The following is a 19,302-nucleotide window of genomic DNA, read 5'->3' as shown; positions in this document are numbered from 1 at the left end:
AATAAACTCAAACAGCACATTATAAAAGGCTGTTATTGCTTAGTAAAATATAATTGCAGGAAAAGAAAAAAGTAAAAGTTGTAGTCTTGCAGAACTAAATCCTTTTCAGTCATACATTAGAACAGATTTGGTAAAATAAAGCTAAACTGGAATGAATGTACGAATTAATATCGTATAAAGCAGAGAGCCATTATTTTGTTGCTTTCAAAGAAACACAGTGGAATAAAATGGTTAAGGGATAAATATACTAAGCTCTGCGCTGCTTTTTGGAGTGTTTAAGCAGGTGTGTCACAGCCTGCCGGACACAGGTGTCCTCTTACCATGTCCATCAGGGCTGGGGTCCTGGTCAGGGACAGGCAGCAAGTGGTGTCCCCTCTGGCGCCCACTGCTGAGGTCTTTGCTTCTGACTCCCTCCTCTGCGTACAGTGTGTTTGTGTGCACAGGAGGCCAAAGCTCCCCTAGAGGCACGTGCGCCGACCTATGCAAAATTTAAAGAGACAAGCTTGCCAAGCATGACGTCACATTTAGCGCTAAATTTTAATCCCCTCCCTATAAAAAGGAGTCTCTGATCACAAGAGAGTGCTAGAGTATGGGCTCAGATACCTTGCTTTAGTGTTCAGCCTTGTGCTACCAGTGTTTTGCCTGTGCAATTCGTTCTTGATTCCTGTCCTCCCAGTGTTCCATTACTGATTCCTGTTGTCCTAGTGCAGCATCTGTTCCTGACCTTCCCTTCATATCCTGACCATGTCTGTGCCAGTCGTCTCCACGTTAAACATCTCACAGCAAATTACTAAACCAGCTCCACAGTATGTCAGCCCCATACTTGGGAACTTAGGGGGTCATTCCGAGTTGTTCGCACGTAGCAACTTTTTGCTGCTCGTGCGATCAACCTGACGCCGCCTATGGGGGAGTGTATTTTAGCATAGCAGGGCTGCACCAGCTATGCTAAAAAAGTTTCAAGTAAAACAAGACCAGGGCTGCAGTTACTCACCAGTGCAACGGATCCAGCGATGAAGGTTCCGGTCCTGACGTCAGACATCCGCCTTCCAAACACCTGGATCCACCATGCCTGGAAAACAGTGGGTATCCGCCCTGAAACGCCTCCCGCCTGTCAGTCTTCTTGCGATCGCCGCTGCGATCACATCCCTCGCTGGTGGCGCCGTTGCCTGGTAACACCGCACGTGCGCAATGCGCATTTCTGACCCGTTCGCACTGCAGCGAAGAACCGCTGCGTGCGAACGGGTCGGAATGACCCCCTTAGTCAGAGGGCAATGACCTGCATATCGGGTGCAACAAAGCCAAAACATCCTTGGGGGGGGGGGGGGGGGGGGGGGGGGGGGTCTGGTGAACTGGTGAGACTCCGTGTACCTGAAATGGATCTCTGCCAATCCCTTAATTGCAGTCTGCATCCTCTAAATCCACCTGAGAGTTTGTGACATGGAGATTTAAAACTGCAACATTTTCCAAAGCAAAAAAAGGCCATGGCGTGATTTAAATATTAATATTTCCGTTTTAAGTTTTCCTGCTTAAACACTCCGAAAAGTGGAGGCCTGCTTTACCCCCAAAGTGATATCAGGTAGGTTAAAGGGGATCGGTATGCAATCCCGGTGGACGGGATGCCGGCAGTCACAATAGGTAAGTATTAACCCCCCCCCCACCACCACCCTCACCTCCACCTTAGTGCCTAATACTTCCCCCATTTCCACAGCATAACATGCCCCCCTTAGTGCCCAAACCTAACCCCCCACCCCCAGCAGTTAAACCCTAACCCTCTCGGCTATACTTACCTTTGGGATTCCGGCTGTTGGTATTCCGACATTGGGATCCTGATCTGTTCTCGATTCCAGCATCGGTATCTTGAATGGATCCTGGTTAAAGGCGGCACAAGCATGTACCATATGGCTATAACATAAATGCCAACCTAATCCACAAATAATTCAAGATTTGTCACCTACAGTGTTTTAGTAGCTTTTCTTTTGTATATTGGTATGTTAATATTTATAGAAGGGAAATCATTTACGGATGGCGTGTCCATAGCCATATGATGGAAGATGCACTGCTTATATATACTCCCCAGAAGTCTTCAGTGACTGCTTCCAAATACATCCACTATGATATAGTTCAGCTTCAGAAATTAGAAAAATAATAATAATAATAATAATAATGGAAATTTTTGAATGAAAAACCACATAGATTGCTTGCTCATAATCACTTTTAAATATAAAAAAGGACAGATCAATCTCTAATAGGACAAATGATCAAATGCATCAGTTACAGTATAAACTATATCTGTGTCTAGTTTAGTAACATTATTTCAAGTTAAAAAAAATTACAATTAAAATCACATATAACTGTAACAAAAATTGTTGAAAGTCTGGCAAATAATAGTATACATTAGGAAGTGCACTGAATGATTAAAGTTAATTTAATTTACCAAGAAAAACTTGCACAATTCTGGAAAGCTGCATACAGTATACATAAAAATACAAATAATAATTTTTCAATGTACAGATGATACTGTATGTGAATTCCTTTAAATTAAAACTGTGGATTGATAGTTGGTAATAGTATACAGTACATGTTGACTAGTATGTTTGAGCATATTACTCTACCCATGGGCATAGTCACAAATATATAAATCTTGTGCTTTACATAAGACAATGCATAAGTAACATCCTTCACACACAGCTTGTGCCTTTTTTGAATATACGCAGGCTAGTAAGAGCCATGAATTAATCCTTAGTCATACTATATGGCTATAAGATATGTATATTTACATCTCAAATACAGGACAATTATGTTTCTGTAACTTATTGGGCAATGTACATAAAATGCCATATCTAGCATTTCTTCTTATGCTGTCCATTCATTTCAATTGGTGATCACCTTTCTGTTCGAGTGTCTACCTGATGTAGCAATTCAATAATACATTTGCTGAGAAATATAGGCAGTGATAGAGTACTTGTGGTTGGCTCTCATAGCACGTCTTACCAGCTGCCTGTTAGAAGTAAACACTTAGAGGGATATCCAATTAGAGGTGAAACAATATCGAGTGCGATAAACGTCCTTTTTCAGTTTTTTCTGATGTTTGACAGATACTTTTTTTTTTTCTACAGGCTATCCAATTTGGTCGCCTGTAAAAAAAAAAAAAAAATACATTATCCCCTGAAAACACACAGGTTCAGTGAAACCTGTGTGTTTTCGCTAGAAACAGCCATGTTTTCGCATGGAAATGGGGCTGTTTCCGGGGATTTGGTTTTGCCTGCCTGATACAGGTGAAAAAAAATTCCAGATAAGCTGTTTTTTTGCGACGGCTTATCAGGGCTAATTAGATAGCCTCCGGTGGGACAATTAGTCCTGCTATTGGATATCCCTCTTAATTGAGTTTGTTTACAAATAAACCGAATACTGCCTAGTGACCACCACAGATTGGCACAAAAAGAGGACAGCCTGCCAGCGACGGCACTTTTTTGGCATGAGGTGCTGTAGCAAAAAGTAACCCCAGCATCATCTTATATCCGCAACCTTTGGCTTCCCCAAAGCTAACAAATTACACTAGGTTTGTGAGCACATTGGAAGCTGTGGTCTTGTACCAGCTCCAAAGCCAGTCTTGGTTTCTCCCTTTAGTGCAGACAATTTTAAAATAATACCCCGTACAGTTGCAGAGAATTAGACATAGATATAGGGTATATTTACTAAACTGCATCCACAAATCAAGAATTTTTTTTTTTTTTTTATAAGGAATATGCACGGTATGGTAAAAACATCCCTTAGAGTTTAAGGTTTGGCACTGTAACATGACCAATTTATTTTGTATTTATAGTATTACATGAATCTTTGTTTCTGATTTGATTCTGATTTTAAACAGACACTTAATTATTTTTCAAAATCATTTTATAATGTCAAATATTCAGAAATTTAAGTTTGCAACATGTTAGGAGGTTGTTGTTTCAACTTTGCAGATATGGCACAGATGTTGTAAGTAAATCAGATATAATGTTTCAGGCTAGTGCCAAAAAAAGGCTAAAGAAAAGTAACAGCCAGTTATTTGGCATGTGCTACAGCACAAGGAAATAGCTCTAAAACTGTATATTGTGACAAGCAATATAGTGTGTCTTTTAAGAAAGTTATATAAAACCCAACTGTGTATGGTAATGTATTTTTCTGAAATGTGCAAGTTACTTCTCCAATGATCTGTAGTACAGAGTTGGAATATAAAGACATGATTACATGAGGAATTTATTCTTCAGGCAGCTAGTTAGATTTCGTTGTTCCCCAGATAATTAGTGCAATGATTACTACAAGTAGAACAAGTACAATGATGATAATGCAGATCTTCTTCCGGGACTTGCGCTGGGACACAAAGAAAAACAGATTAAAAAACATTAGCAAATGGACTGCAGCCAACACATACAGGTGAGAAAATACCTTCTACCACATGTTAAAAAACTGAAAATATAAAATACATTTTCTTTGTGAGATGTGCTTGCGTTTTGCTCACATACTTTTATATTACTTGTAACTATTTTTTTTTTTTTTTTATCTATGAAAAAAGGTACGGGTACGCAAATAAAGTGAATACTTGATACAAGATTTATAATAACTTTCATTTTCTGGATAAGTCTTCAGACACTTTCATTTCTGAAATTAATTCACTGATTTCTTCCTGTTTCTGAAAGTAATTATAAAATGAAAATGTATTAACTAAAAAAGGTGTCAGTAATGTGTACCATTGAGAACCATCAGAATCAACTAAATGGCACTCAGTCTCCTGTATATACCACCCACAAGCTTAATTCAAGGTAAACTGCTCAAAAATCAAATACGTTATAAGATATGGTCACCATGTGGGTGTAACTTTTGTACATTAGATTTTTAACATGGATTGCATTCTAAAATGGTTCTTCTATGTAGGTGGTATGTTGTGTGATGACTTATGGTGACATGCACTTAACATACTCATACTGTGCTCTAGTTGCCACTGTACTTAGGAATGCAAATTGCTGGCCACATACAAATGTGCTTCAACACGCAGCACAGCAAGAGATGCCTGGCGTGAGTGAGAAAACAGGTCTTGTGCAAATCGTTAGCGTTGGGCAACTTTTTTTGATGAAAATGTGAATAGGATGCACAAGCAGACCCTGCTGATTAAAATGATATGCGGCATGCCTATATTCTCTGTGCGAGCACACCTGTATCTGCATATGAAATGCTATTTTACAGTGTTTTCTAGGAAAACACTGTAGCGTAGCCCTTCGTATGTATGTAAATACAACTGCGGTTGCGCACAGAATGTAGGCATGCCGCATATCATTTTAATAAGCAAAATCTGCTTGTGCATCCTACCAGCAATGTTTTGCGAATAAGACGCATTTTAATGAAATAAGTAGCATAAAAGAAGCCTGGCGCTACCATGTCACGCCATGGCATGGTATAACTAATACCCCTATTAAAAGTATATATTCTAGCAAAGGGCTAAAGCAAAATGCTTATTTGGTATATATTTCTTAGCTATTATCTACTGTTGAATACAACTTATATAGTGCAATGCATCTTGAAACACCATTCTATAAAAGCCAACACTGTACAATCTACGTCATAGTAACAAAGTATCTGAGGTTGAAAAAAGACAATTGTCCATCGAGTTCAACCTATTTGTGGTCTCCTATGCATGATGATTTGACTAAAATTTCTGACTGATGCTGATGTCAGCAGTTGCATTTTATCCCTATTTATAGTAACTATAATGCATGACTATGCACCATACCCCTGGATATCCTTATCCATTAGGAATTTATCTAACCCATTCTTAAAGGTGTTGACAGATTCCGCCATTACAACTCCCTCAGGCAGGGAATTCCAAACACGTATTGTCCTTACCGTGAAAAAGCCTTTACGCCGTATTGTGCGGAATCTCCTCTCCTCTAACCTGAGCGAGTGTCCACGAGTCCTCTGTGTTGATCTAACCAAAAACAGGTCCCGCGCAAGCTCTGTGTATTGTCCCCATATATTTGTAGATGTTGATCATATCCCCTCTTAGTCTCCGCTTTTCCAATGTAAACATGCCTAGTCTTTCAAGCCTTTCCTTGTATTCCATCGTCTCCATGCCCTTAATTAGTTTGGTCGCCCTCCTCTGAACCTTTTCTAGCTCCAGGATATCCTTTTTGTAGTGCGGTGCCCAGAATTGTACACAGTATTCAAGGTGTGGCCTCACTAGTGATTTATATAACGGGAGTATAATACTCTCGTCCCTAGCATCAATACCCCGTTTTATGCATGCTAATATCTTATTAGCCTTCTTTGCTGTAGTCCTACTTTGGGTACTACTGCTTAGTTTGCTATCTATGAGGACACCTAAGTCCTTTTCCAGTACAGAATCCCCTAATTTTACCCCATTTAGTAGGTAGGTGTAATTTATGTTCTTGTTACCACAGTGCATTACCTTACACTTGTCTGTGTTGAAGCGCATTCTCCATTTGGCTGCCCATGCTTCTAATTTAACTAAGTCGTTCTGAAGAGACTCGGCATCCTCCTCTGTATTTATAGCCTTACACAATTTGGTATCATCTGCAAAAATTGACACCATGCTCTCTAGACCTTCTGTTAGGTTGTTAATGAAAATATTGAACAATAGCGGTCCTAATACTGAGCCTTGCGGCACACCACTTAGCACTTCAGTCCAAGTTGAAAAAGATCCATTAACCACAACGCGCTGCTCCCTATTATCTAACCAGTTTTTGACCCAAGTGCTTATTGTGCTTCCTAGCCCTGATTCTTGTAGCTTGTAGATAAGTCTCATGTGTGGTACAGTATCGAACGCTTTGGCAAAGTCTAAAAAGATTACATCCACGTCTTTACCCTGATCTAGGTTTGCGCTTACTGTTTCATAAAAGCCAAGTAAGTTGGTTTGACAGGATCTGTCCTTCATAAACCCATGTTGATTCCTTTTAATGACCTTATTGACTTCAAGGAACTTCTGAATACTATCTCTTAGAATACCTTCCAATACTTTCCCCACTATAGATGTAAGACTAACTGGTCTATAATTACCTGGTTCAGCTTTACTTCCCTTTTTGAATATAGGCACTACTTCCGCTATACGCCAGTCTTTGGGAACCATACCTGATATAACTGAATCCTTAAAGATCAAAAATAGCGGTTTTGCCAGTTCAGAGTGAAGCTCCATTAGAACCCTTGGGTGAATACCATCGGGACCTGGTGATTTATTAATCTTTAAATGTTTTAATCGGTCACAGACTACTTCCTCGCTTAAATAAGTACCTATCAGTGGGATATTCTCATTAATGAGATTGTCTCAGTCCCTGAATTGGGTCCTCTCTAGTAAATACTGTTGAAAAAAACTCATTTAGTGTGTCCGCTATGTCATTATCATTTTTGCTTAAGACTCCCAACTTGTCTTTTAAAGGGCCTATACTCTCCTTCTTTAATCTCTTGTTATTAATGTATTTAAAGAATTTTTTGGGATTCGCTTTCCTTTCCTACTAGTTTTTCAGTTTCTACTTTAGCCGCTCTTATTTCCTTTTTGCAAATTTTGTTACATTCCTTATAGTGCTGAAATGACTCTGCTTCCCCGTCAGATTTGTATTTTTTAAATGCTCGCCTTTTCTTGCCCATAAATTCCTTAATCTTTTTGTTAAGCCACATCGGTTTATGATTTTTATTCCTTTTTTTGCTGCTCATAGGAATAAATTTGAGTGTATTTTTAGCTAGCAGGAATTTTAGTACCTCCCATTTCTCCATAGTATTTTTTCCTAAAAACAAACCTTCCCATTCAATATCCCTGAAAAATACCCTCATCTTTTCAAAATTTGCTTTGCTAAAGTTTAGAGTCCTAGTTGAGCCAGTATAGGGCTGTTTATGGAAACTGATATTGAATGTGACCATATTGTGGTCGCTATTTCCTATGGGTTCCCCTACTATAATACCTGATACCAAATACCCATTGTTTGTTAATACCAGGTCTAAGATTGCATTGTACCTAGTTGGTTCCTCAATTAGTTGGACTAAGTAGTTATCATTAAGTGTGTTTAAAAACATATTGCCCCTAGCAGTATCACATGAATCGTTTTTCCAGTTTATCTCTGGATAGTTAAAATCTCCCATCACTACTATGTCTCCTACTCCTGCTGCTCTTTCAATTTGCTTTAGTAACATTTCCTCATCAGATGCGTTGATACCAGGCGGCCTATAGCATACACCCAATACTAACTTTTTTATTCCTTTTTCCCCGCATGCAATTTCTACCCATAATGTCTCGACAGTGTCTACAGTCCCCTCCTGAATATCTTCCCATATATCAGGTTTTAAAAATGGCTTTACGTAAAGACACACCCCTCCACCCTTTTTATTTAGTCTGTCTCTCCTAAACAGTGTATAGCCCTCTAGATTGACCGTCCAATCATGAGATTCGTCCCACCAAGTTTCAGTAATGCCTATAATATCATACTGTTTGCTTGCTGCAAGTATTTCTAGTTCACCCTTTTTACCAGTAATGCTTCTGGCGTTTACATACATACAACTAAGATAAGTATTTTCACTTGCGTTAGGGACATCTTTCACCTTATGCAGCAATGATGACCTGTAATCGTCATTGGTTAGTGCTTTGGTAAAATCTCTTTTAGTACCCATGTTAGTAACCTTACCGCCTGCTCTTACCCTTCCCCCAACTTCTCCCCCATTTCGTTTACTACCGCCATCCCCACTATTCTCACTGCATGACCCGTAGTTTCTAGCTAAACCCTCCCCCCAGGCTCCTAGTTTAAAATCTCCTCCAACCTTCTAACCATCCTTCCCCCTAGCACCGCTGCCCCCTCCTCAGTCAGGTGCAATCCGTCACGACAAAAGAGATGGTGCCTGACTGACCGTCAGTGTAGATTAACCGTCTATCACTCTGAATAACCTGTTTTACTTTTTGATTTAGCTCCACTTTATCAGTAATATATTTCATATTTTTACAGTTAAACAAAGTGAATGGATTAATTATTGAATGTAATAACACCAACAAAATAACTGTTCAGTGTTTTTCTCCTGTTCTCAGTATGACCAGACCTCACGTAGACAAGGAAGCTTCACTTTAAATGTTGTTGTATTAATAAATTATGTTATTTAAGCCAGTGGAACCATCATATGTTATCATATGGTTGGGCATTGCATATGAAATGACTCATGGAATAAGGCAGCACAACATCAACTCGGTTATTTCTGAAAAGATTTAGCACCTCTTACCTGATACTCTGCTGCTCTGGCCAGTTGTTGGTTAGCTTGTTGAACATGTACATCAGCACTTTCTACATTGGCCTCTATGCTGTCTGCATGATAGCACAAAAGGGTCATTAGTATCACATCTATATAGCTACAGTATCTAATATATATATATATATATATATATATATATATATAATATATACATACACACATACAGATATAAAACCACAGCACTCGCCATCCCAGAAGCGGGGTACATGACTGCACTTACCACTCATAGGGTGGGGTGCATGTAGCCCATGACCACATACTTAAATAAATACAAACAGAAAATTCAGCACTCACCATTACAAGCTCACTTATATAAGCGAGTGCTAAATTTTCTGTTTGTATTTAAGTATGTGGTCATGGGCTACATGCACCCCACCCTATGAGTGTTAAGTGCAGTCATGTACCCCGCTTCTGGGGTGACGAGTGCTGTGGTTTTATATCTGTTTGTATATTGCAGGGTTAATCTATGGTTAACTCTTACTAACTGTGTCCACAAGCTTTTCATGCATCCCTATGAAGACTCAATTGTCCTAAACCTGTGTCAGCTGTTCCTTAGTATTTTATTAGCCAGTGTCAGGTGACTAGTGTACCTTTAAACGCTATAAGGTATTTGGCGGGTGCACATTAAAACAAGCAGGCATATTTGCAGTTATATTATGTGTGAGACAGACGCCAAGGGGTTTATTTACTAAGCTTCATGTTTCAGGCGATTTGGTGGGTGTTTGATCTCGATTTTTATCGGTCGTATTTTTTTGCAACTACTTGAATCCAATTTCGGTAATTTACTAAGCTGCCGAGTTTTCTTGTTTCGTATTTTCCGATGTCGATGTGATTCGTATTGTTGGGCAGTGTTTTACGGGAGTGATGAGTAAAACACTGCCGGACATAACACAATGAAGCCCAGTTGGATCATTGAGAACCGTGCAGGGCTTCATTGTGTACATTATGAGTAGTGTTTAAAGAGTTAAAAGTAGAAAAAAATAAGATTTTACTTACCGGTGAATCTATTTCTCGTAGTCCGTAGTGGATACTGGGGACTCCGTAAGGACCATGGGGAATAGACGGGCTCCGCAGGAGACATGGGCACTTTAAGAAAGAATTTAGATTCTGGTGTGCTCTGGCTCCTCCCTCTATGTCCCTCCTCCAGACCTCAGTTAGAGAAACTGTGCCCGGAAGAGCTGACAGTACAAGGAAATGATTTTGGTAATCCAGGGCAAGATACATACCAGCCACACCAATCACATCGTATAACTTGTGATAAACTTACCCAGTCAACAGTATGAACAACAACAGAGCATCAGTTCAACCCTGATGCAACAATAACATAGCCCTTATTGCAGCAATAACTATATACAAGTATTGCAGAGGAAGTCCGCACTTGGGACGGGCGCCCAGCATCCACTACGGACTACGAGAAATAGATTTACCGGTAAGTAAAATCTTATTTTCTCTAACGTCCTAGTGGATGCTGGGGACTCCGTAAGGACCATGGGGATTATACCAAAGCTCCCAAAACGGGCGGGAGAGTGCGGATGACTCTGCAGCATCGATTGAGCAACAATAGGTCCTCATCAGCCAGGGTATCAAACTTGTAGAACTTTGCAAAAGTGTTTGAACCTGACCAAGTATCAGCTCGGCATAGTTGTAATGCCGAGACCCCTCGGGCAGCCGCCCAAGAAGAGCCCACGTTCCTAGTGGAATGGGCTTTAACTGATTTTGGCAGCGTCAATCCATGAGCCTGCTGAATCGTGTTACAGATCCAGCGAGCAATAGTTTGCTTTGAAGCAGAAGCACCCAGCTTGTTGGATGCATACAGGATAAACAGCGACTCAGTTTTCCTGACTCTAGCCGTTCTGGCTACATAAACCTTCAAAGCCCTGACCACATCCAGTAACTCGGAATCCTCCAAGTCACGAGTAGCCACAGGCACCACAATAGGTTGGTTCATATGAAAAGATGACACCACTTTTGGCAGAAATTGTGGACGGGTCCGCAATTCTGCTCTATCCATATGGAAAACCAGATAGGGGCTTTTATGTGACAAAGCCGCCAATTCTGACACACACCTAGCCGAAGCCAAGGCTAATAGCATGAACACCTTCCACGTGAGATATTTTAACTCCACCGTTTTAAGTGGTTCAAACCAGTGTGATTTCAGGAAACTTAACACCACGTTAAGATCCCAAGGTGCCACTGGAGGCACAAAAGGAGGTTGAATATGCAGCACTCCCTTTACAAACGTCTGAACTTCTGGTAGAGAAGCCAACTCTTTTTTAAAGAAAATGGATACGGCCGAAATCTGGACCTTAATGGAGCCTAATTTCAGGCCCAAATTCACTCCCGACTGTAGGAAGTGGAGGAAACGGCCCAGCTGGAATTCCTCGGTAGGAGCATTCCTGGCCTCACACCAAGAAACATATTTTCGCCATATAAGGTGATAATGTTTAGCTGTCACGCCCTTCCTAGCCTTTATCAGCGTAGGAATGACCTCGTCCGGAATGCCCTTTTTTGCTAGGATCCGGCGTTCAACCGCCATGCCGTCAAACGCAGCCGCGGTAAGTCTTGGAACAGACAGGGCCCCTGTTGCAACAGGTCCTGTCTTAGAAAAAGAGGCAACAGGTCCTCTGTGAGCATTTCTTGCAGATCTGGATACCAGGTCCTTCGTGGCCAATCTGGAACAATGAGGATTGTTCTCACTACTCTTTTTCTTATTAGCCTCAGCACCTTGGGTATGAGAGGAAGAGGAGGAAATACACAGACCGACTGGAACACCCACGGTGTCACTAGGGCGTCTACCGCTATTGCTTGAGGGTCTCTTGACCTGGCGCAATACCTCTGTAGTTTCTTTGTTGAGGCGGGATGCCATCATGTCCACCTGTGGCAGTTCCCACCGATATGTGATCTGTGTGAAGACTTCCTGATGAAGTCCCCACTCACCCGGGTGGAGGTCGTGTCTGCTGAGGAAGTCTGCTTCCCAGTTGTCCACTCCCGGGATGAACACTGCTGACAGAGCGCTTATGTGATTCTCCGCCCAGCAAAGAATTCTGGTGGCTTCTGCCATCGCCACTCTGCTCCTTGTGCCGCCTTGGCGGTTCACATGAGCCACTGCGGTGATGTTGTCTGACTGAATCAGAACCGGGTGGTCGCAAAGCAAGTGCTCCGCTTGACGTAGGGCGCTGTATAGGGCCCTTAGTTCCAGGATGTTGATGTGAAGGCAAGTCTCTTGACTTGACCAGACCTTGGAAATGTCTTCCCTGTGTGACTGCTTCCCACCCTCAGAGGCTAGCGTCCGTGGTCACCAGGACCCAGTCCTGAATTCCGAATCTGCGTCCCTCTAGAAGGTGAGAACTCTGCAGCCACCACAGGAGTGACACCCTGGCCCTGGGGGACAGGGTGATTAACCGATGCATCTGAAGATGTGATCCGGACCACTTGTCCAGTAAGTCCCATTGGAAGGTCCTCGCATGGAACCTGCCGAAGGGAATGGCCTCGTATGATGCCACCATCTTTCCCAGGACTCGAGTGCAGTAATGCACTGACACCTGTTTTGGTTTTAATAGATTCCTGACCAGTGTCATGAGCTCCTGAGCTCTCTCTATCAGGAGATAAACCCTTTTCTGGTCTGTGTCTAGGATCATGCCTAGGAGAAGCAGATGAGCTGTAGGAACCAACTGCGACTTTGGAATATATAGAATCCAGCCGTGTTGCCGTTACACATCCAGAGAAAGTGATACGCTGTTCAGCAACTGCTCTCTTGATCTCGCTTTTATGAGGAGATCGTCCAAGTACGGGATAATTGTGACACCTTGCTTCCGCAGGAGCACCATCATTTCCGCCATTACCTTGTGAATATTCTCGGGGCCGTGGAGAGACCAAACGGCAACGTCTGAAATTGGTAATGACAATCCTTTACCGCAATTCTGAGGTACGCCTGATGAGGTGGATAAATGAGGACATGAAGGTATGCATCCTTTATGTCCAGAGACACCATAAAATCTCCCCCTTTCAGGCTTGCGATGACCGCTCTTAGCGATTCCATCTTGAACTTGAACCTTTTCAGATATATGTTCAGGGATTTTAAATTCAATATGGGTCTGACCGAACCGTCCGGTTTCGGGACTACAACATGGTCGAATAATAACCCCTTGTTGAAGGAGGGGAACCTTGACCACCACCTGTTGAAGATACAATTTGTGAATTGCAGTTAACACTATTTCCCTCTCGTGGGGGGAAGCCGGCAGGGCTGTCGGTGAGGGGGCATCTCCTCAAAGTCCAGCTTGTATCCCTGAGACACAAAATCTATTGCCCAGGGATCCAACAGGGAGTGAACCCACTTGTGGCTGAATGAACGAAGACGTGCCCCCACCGGGCCTAGCTCCGCCTGTGGAGCCCCAGCGACATGCGGTGGATTTTGTAGAGGCTGGGGAGGACTTCTGTTCCTGGGAACTAGCTGTGTTGTGCAGCTTCTTTCCTCTGCCCCTGCCTCTGGCAAGAAAGGACGCACCTCAGACTTTCTTGTATCTCTGTGTTCGAAAGGCTGCAATTGATAATGTCGTGCTTTCCTAGGCTGTGGAGGAATATAAGGCAAAATATCAGAATTACCAGCTATAGCTGTGGAGACCAGGTCCGAGATCCCTTCTCCACACAATCCTCAGCCTTCCATATGCCTCTTAAATCGGCATCATCTGTCCATTGCATATTCTACAGGACACGTCAAGCAGAAATCGACATAGCGTTGACTCTAGAACCCAGTAGACCAATGTCTCTTTGGGCATGTTTTATATATATATTTCTTAAGACAGCATCTTTAATATATATATCTCTATATATATACACACACACACACACACACACACACACACATATATATATATATATATATATATATATATATATATATATACACTAGGGTCTCAATCTCTGCTGATAAGGTATCTGACTACGCTGCTACAGCGCTATAAACCCATGCCGACACAATCGCCGGTCTGAGTAGTGTACCAGAATGTGCACGCTATCTGCAGGATCCCTGAGGATAGCTGTTAAGTCAGGGCTACCTTTTGGGCAAACGTGACACCCTAGGTTAAGATTCCCATCGTATCCTGGCCCTAGTAGGGAAAGGATACTCCCTGAGAATTCTTTGTGGGAAACTGCAGTCTCTTGTCTGGAGATTCCCGCTCTTTTTCATCATGAGAGAAGGGAAATTTACCTCAGCTTTCTTCCCCTTAAACATGTGTACTCTTGTGTCAGGGACAGATGAGTCATCAGTGATATGCAAATCATCTTTTATTAAAATAATCATATATTGAATACTTTTCTGCCATTTTGGCTGTAACTTTGCATTATCGTAGTCGAAACTGGAGTCAGACTCCGTGTCGATATCAGTGTCTATTATTTTGGATAGTGAGCATTGAGAGACTCTGAAGGTCTCTGCGACATAGGGACAGACATGGGTAGATTCCCTGTCTGTTCTCTAATCTTTTGTGCAATAAATTCACCTTAGCACTTAATTACACATATCCAAACAGGTGTCGGCGTTGTCGACGGAGATACCCTCACACACACATTTGCTCCCTCTCCTCCTTAGGGGAGCCTTTTACCTCAGATATGTCGACACACACGTACCGACACACCACACACTCAGGGAATGCTCATCTGAAGACAATTCCCCCATAAGGCCCTTTGGAGAGACAGAGAGAGTATGCCAGCACACACCCCAGCGCTATTAACCCAGGAATAACACAGTAACTTAATGTTAACCCAGTAGCTGCTGTTTATATTGATTTTTGCGCCTAATTATGTGCCCCCCCTCTCTTTTTACCCTCTTCTACCATGTAACTGCAGGGGAGAGGCTGGGGAGCTTCCTCTCAGCGGTGCTGTGGAGAAAAAACATGGCGCTGGTGAGTGCTGAGGAAGAAGCCCCGCCCCCTCGACGGCGGGCTTCTGTCCCGCTTTAATGTACAATTTTTGGCGGGGGCTCATACATATATACAGTGCCCAACTGTATATATGCAAACTATTGCCAAAGAGGTCTCTAATTGCTGCCCAGGGCGCCCCCCACCCTGCACCCTTACAGTGACCGGAGTATGTGGGTGCAATGGCGCACAGCTGCAGTGCTGTGCGCTACCTCAGTGAAGACTGGAGTCTTCTGCCGCCGATTTCGAAGTCTTCTTGCTTCTTATGCTCACCCGGCTTCTGTCTTCCGGCTCTGCGAGGGGTACGGCGGCGCGGCTCTGGGATCGGACGACGAGGGTGAGATCCTGTGTACGATCCCTCTGGAGCTAATGGTGTCCAGTAGCCTAAGAAGCAGGAGCTTTCTTCAGAGAGTAGGGCTGCTTCTCTCCCCTCAGTCCCACGATGCAGGGAGTCTGTTGCCAGCAGAGCTCCCTGAAAATAAAAAACCTAACAAAATACTTTCTTACAGCAAGCTCAGGAGAGCTCACTGAACAGCACCCAGCTCGTCCGGGCACAGATTCAAACTGAGGTCTGGAGGAGGGACATAGAGGGAGGAGCCAGAGCACACCAGAATCTAAATTATTTCTTAAAGTGCCCATGTCTCCTGCGGAGCCCGTCTATTCCCCATGGTCCTTACGGAGTCCCCAGCATCCACTAGGACGTTATAGAAAAAAAATTGTGTGGGGTCCCTCCTTCTATGTATAGCCAGCCTCTGGCTCTTTGAGCCGGCCCTGTTTGTAAAAATACAGGGGAAAAAATGCGTAGGGTCCCCCCATATTTATACAACCAGCACCGGGCTCTGCGTTCGCTCCTGGTTCAAAAAATACGGGGGACAAAAGATGTAGGGGTCCCCCGTATTTTTTAAACCAGCACCAGTCTCCACTAGCCAGAGAGATAGTGCCACAGCCGGGGAACACTTTTATATAGGTCCTTGCGGACGTGGCATTACCCCCCCCCAACTAGTCACCCCTGGCCGGGGTACCCTGGATGAGTGGGTACCCCTTAAATCAAGGGGTCCCCCCTCCTCTAGCCACCCAAGGACCAGGGGTGAAGCCCGAGGCTTCTCCCCCCCCCCCCCCCCATCCGTGGGGGGTGAATGGGAGGCTGATAGCCTTTGTGTAAAAATAGGAATATTGGTTTTTGTTGTAGAACTACAAGTCCCAGCAAGCCTCCCCCGCAAGCGGGTACTTGGAGAACAACAAGTATCAGCATGCAGGGAAATAACCAGGCCTGCTGGTACCTGTATTTCTACAACAACAAAAAATATAAAAAAAAACAACAACACACACACACTGTGAAAGTAAAGCTTTATTTTACATACATGCACACTTACACACTCACATACTTACCAGTGACGTGCGGTGAGGTCATTGGCTGGGGAGGCACTGATATATATTTTTTATATATATATATATATATATATATATATATATATATATATATAGTGTTTGAAGTGGAAATTTTGAGGTGGGGGTATGCAACAGTTAAGGATGCAAGTATGTGCGCGCCTAAAAGGGGGCGTGGTCACCCAATAGGTGGCGTGTCCAGTGTAGTAGAACCCCTTATACTATCTAGTACTGGTGCCCCTTTTACCTTGTAGCACACAGTAGGAGCCGAAATTCACATTATAGCACATGGTACGAGCCGAAATTCACATTGTAGCACACTGAATGAGCCGACATTTACATTGTAGCACACTGAATGAGCCGAAATTCACATTATAGCACACTGAATGAGCCGAAATTCACATTGTAGCACACTGAATGAGCCGACATTCACATTGTAGCACACTGAATGAGCCGAAATTCACATTGTAGCACACTGAATGAGCCGACATTCACATTGTAGCACACTGAATGAGCCGAAATTCACATTGTAGCACACTGAATGAGCCGAAACTCACATTGTAGCACACTGAATGAGCCGACATTCACATTGTAGCACACTGAATGAGCCGAAATTCACATTGTAGCACACTGAATGAGCCGACATTTACATTGTAGCACACTGAATGAGCCGAAATTCACATTGTAGCACACTGAATGAGCCGAAATTCACATTGTAGCACACTGAATGAGCCGACATTTACATTGTAGCACACTGAATGAGCCGAAATTCACATTGTAGCACACTGAATGAGCCGAAATTCACATTGTAGCACACTGAATGAGCCGAAACTCACATTGTAGCACACTGAATGAGCCGACATTCACATTGTAGCACACTGAATGAGCCGAAATTCACATTGTAGCACACTGAATGAGCCGAAATTCACATTGTAGCACACTGAATGAGCCGAAATTCACATTGTAGCACACTGAATGAGCTGAAATTGTGATAGCAGGGAGAGCCAGAGTGACGACAGGGAGAGCCAGAGTGACGACAGGGAGAGAGAGTGACGACAGTGACAGCAGGGAGAGAGAGTGACAGCAGGGAGAGAGAGAGTGACGATAGTGACAGCAGGGAGAGAGAGTGACAGCAGGGAGAGAGAGAGTGACGATAGTGACAGCAGGGGGAGAGAGTGACGATAGTGACAGCAGGGAGAGAGAGTGACGACAGTGACAGCAGGGAGAGAGAGTGACAGCAGGGAGAGAGAGAGTGACGATAGTGACAGCAGGGAGAGAGACGACAGTGACAGCAGGGAGAGAGAGTGACAACAGTGACAGCAGGGAGAGAGATTGACGACAGGGAGAGAGAGTGTGACAGTAGGGACAGGGACAGTAACGACAGGGAAAGAGGGTGACAGCAGGTGAACATTACCTGACTCATTTGTTGCGGCTGGTGGCGGTGAGTGGCTGGCGGCGGTGAGCGGCTGTGCGCTCTACACAGCCGCCGGCCGTCAAGCAGGGGCTTCTGTCTGAGAGAGGGCGGAGGAGGAGAGCACCGGGCGCCGCTCAATTCACGCTGGGTCTGTGGCTTCCCACCGCTGTCGCCGTGCACATTAGCCAGCGTTTGGGCCAGCGGGGGACATGGAACACACTTTAGCTAGTAGGGGGAGGGGGGTACATGGCACACACACATTTGCTAGTAGGGGGAGGGGGGGACATGGAACACACACATTAGCTAGTAGGGGCAGGGGGGACATGGCACACACACATTAGCTAGTAGGGGGAGGGGGGGACATGGCACACACACATTAGCTAGTAGGGGGAGGGGGGGACATGGAACACACACATTAGCTAGTGGGGGGGGGGGGCATGCCACACACACATTAGCTAGTAGGGGGACGGGGGACATGGCACACACACATTAGCTAGTAGGGGGAGGGGGGACACGGCACACACACATTAGCTAGTAGGGGGAGGGGGGGACATGCCACACACACATTAGCTAGTAGGGGGAGGGGGGGACATGGAACACACACATTAGCTAGTAGGGGGAGGGAGGGACGGACATGGAACACACACATTAGCTAGTAGGGGGAGGGAGGGACATGGAACACACACATTAGCTAGTAGGGGGAGGGAGGGACATGGAACACACACATTAGCTAGTAGGGGGAGGGAGGGACATGGAACACACACATTAGCTAGTAGGGGGAGGGGGGGGGACATGGAACACACACATTAGCTAGTAGGGGGAGGGGGGGGGACATGGAACACACACATTAGCTAGTAGGGGGAGGGGGGGACATGGAAAACACTTTACCTAGATTACAGTAGGAAGATCTGCCGTTCCGCTCTCCCCCTCCTCCCTGTACCGCTGCTGCTGCACTCACTGTCTTCAGGCTCTGCCTGTGTGTGACAGGCGCCGGACCAGCAGCGGCAGCAACAGCAAGGATACTGTGAGTAAGGAGGCAGGGAGGGGGAGCTGCACTTAATGAAGTCAGCCCCGCATGGACTCCTGGGCATCCCGGTGCCGCCGCAGCTGGAGCAGTATGACTGGTCCCGGCGCCGCTTCTCCCGGCCGCGTCTATGTGATTGGACCAGCGGATCCAGCACTGGATCCGCTGTCCAATCACAGGTGCCTCGCTAGCAGGGGCGTGCTTTCCCTGCCAGCGAGGCACTTGTATAAGTGCCGCATTCTAGTCTTTTTGTAATGGGCTTTTCCAGCCCAGCGCATGCCCGCCCCCCC

General features: G+C 44.3%; 1 protein-coding gene across 1 annotated transcript in view; it reads right to left on the bottom strand.

The window, feature by feature from the left end:
* Positions 1-3,770: 3,770 nt before the first annotated feature.
* The window catches only part of STX7 (syntaxin 7), a 216,938-nt gene continuing 201,406 nt past the window's right edge, over positions 3,771-19,302 (bottom strand). Inside the window, exons 9-10 of the mRNA XM_063947824.1 lie at positions 9,247-9,329; positions 3,771-4,353 (exon numbers count right to left, since the gene is read on the bottom strand). Coding sequence (XP_063803894.1) covers positions 4,255-4,353; positions 9,247-9,329 — 182 coding nt within the window. The 3' untranslated portion in view covers positions 3,771-4,254. The remainder of the gene's footprint in view (positions 4,354-9,246; positions 9,330-19,302) is intronic.

This window comes from Pseudophryne corroboree, chromosome 12 (assembly GCF_028390025.1).
Source record: "Pseudophryne corroboree isolate aPseCor3 chromosome 12, aPseCor3.hap2, whole genome shotgun sequence".
Classification (NCBI taxonomy): domain Eukaryota; kingdom Metazoa; phylum Chordata; class Amphibia; order Anura; family Myobatrachidae; genus Pseudophryne; species Pseudophryne corroboree.
The sequence above is the reverse complement of the archived record's forward strand: the minus strand, read 5'-3'. Positions and strand labels throughout refer to the sequence as shown.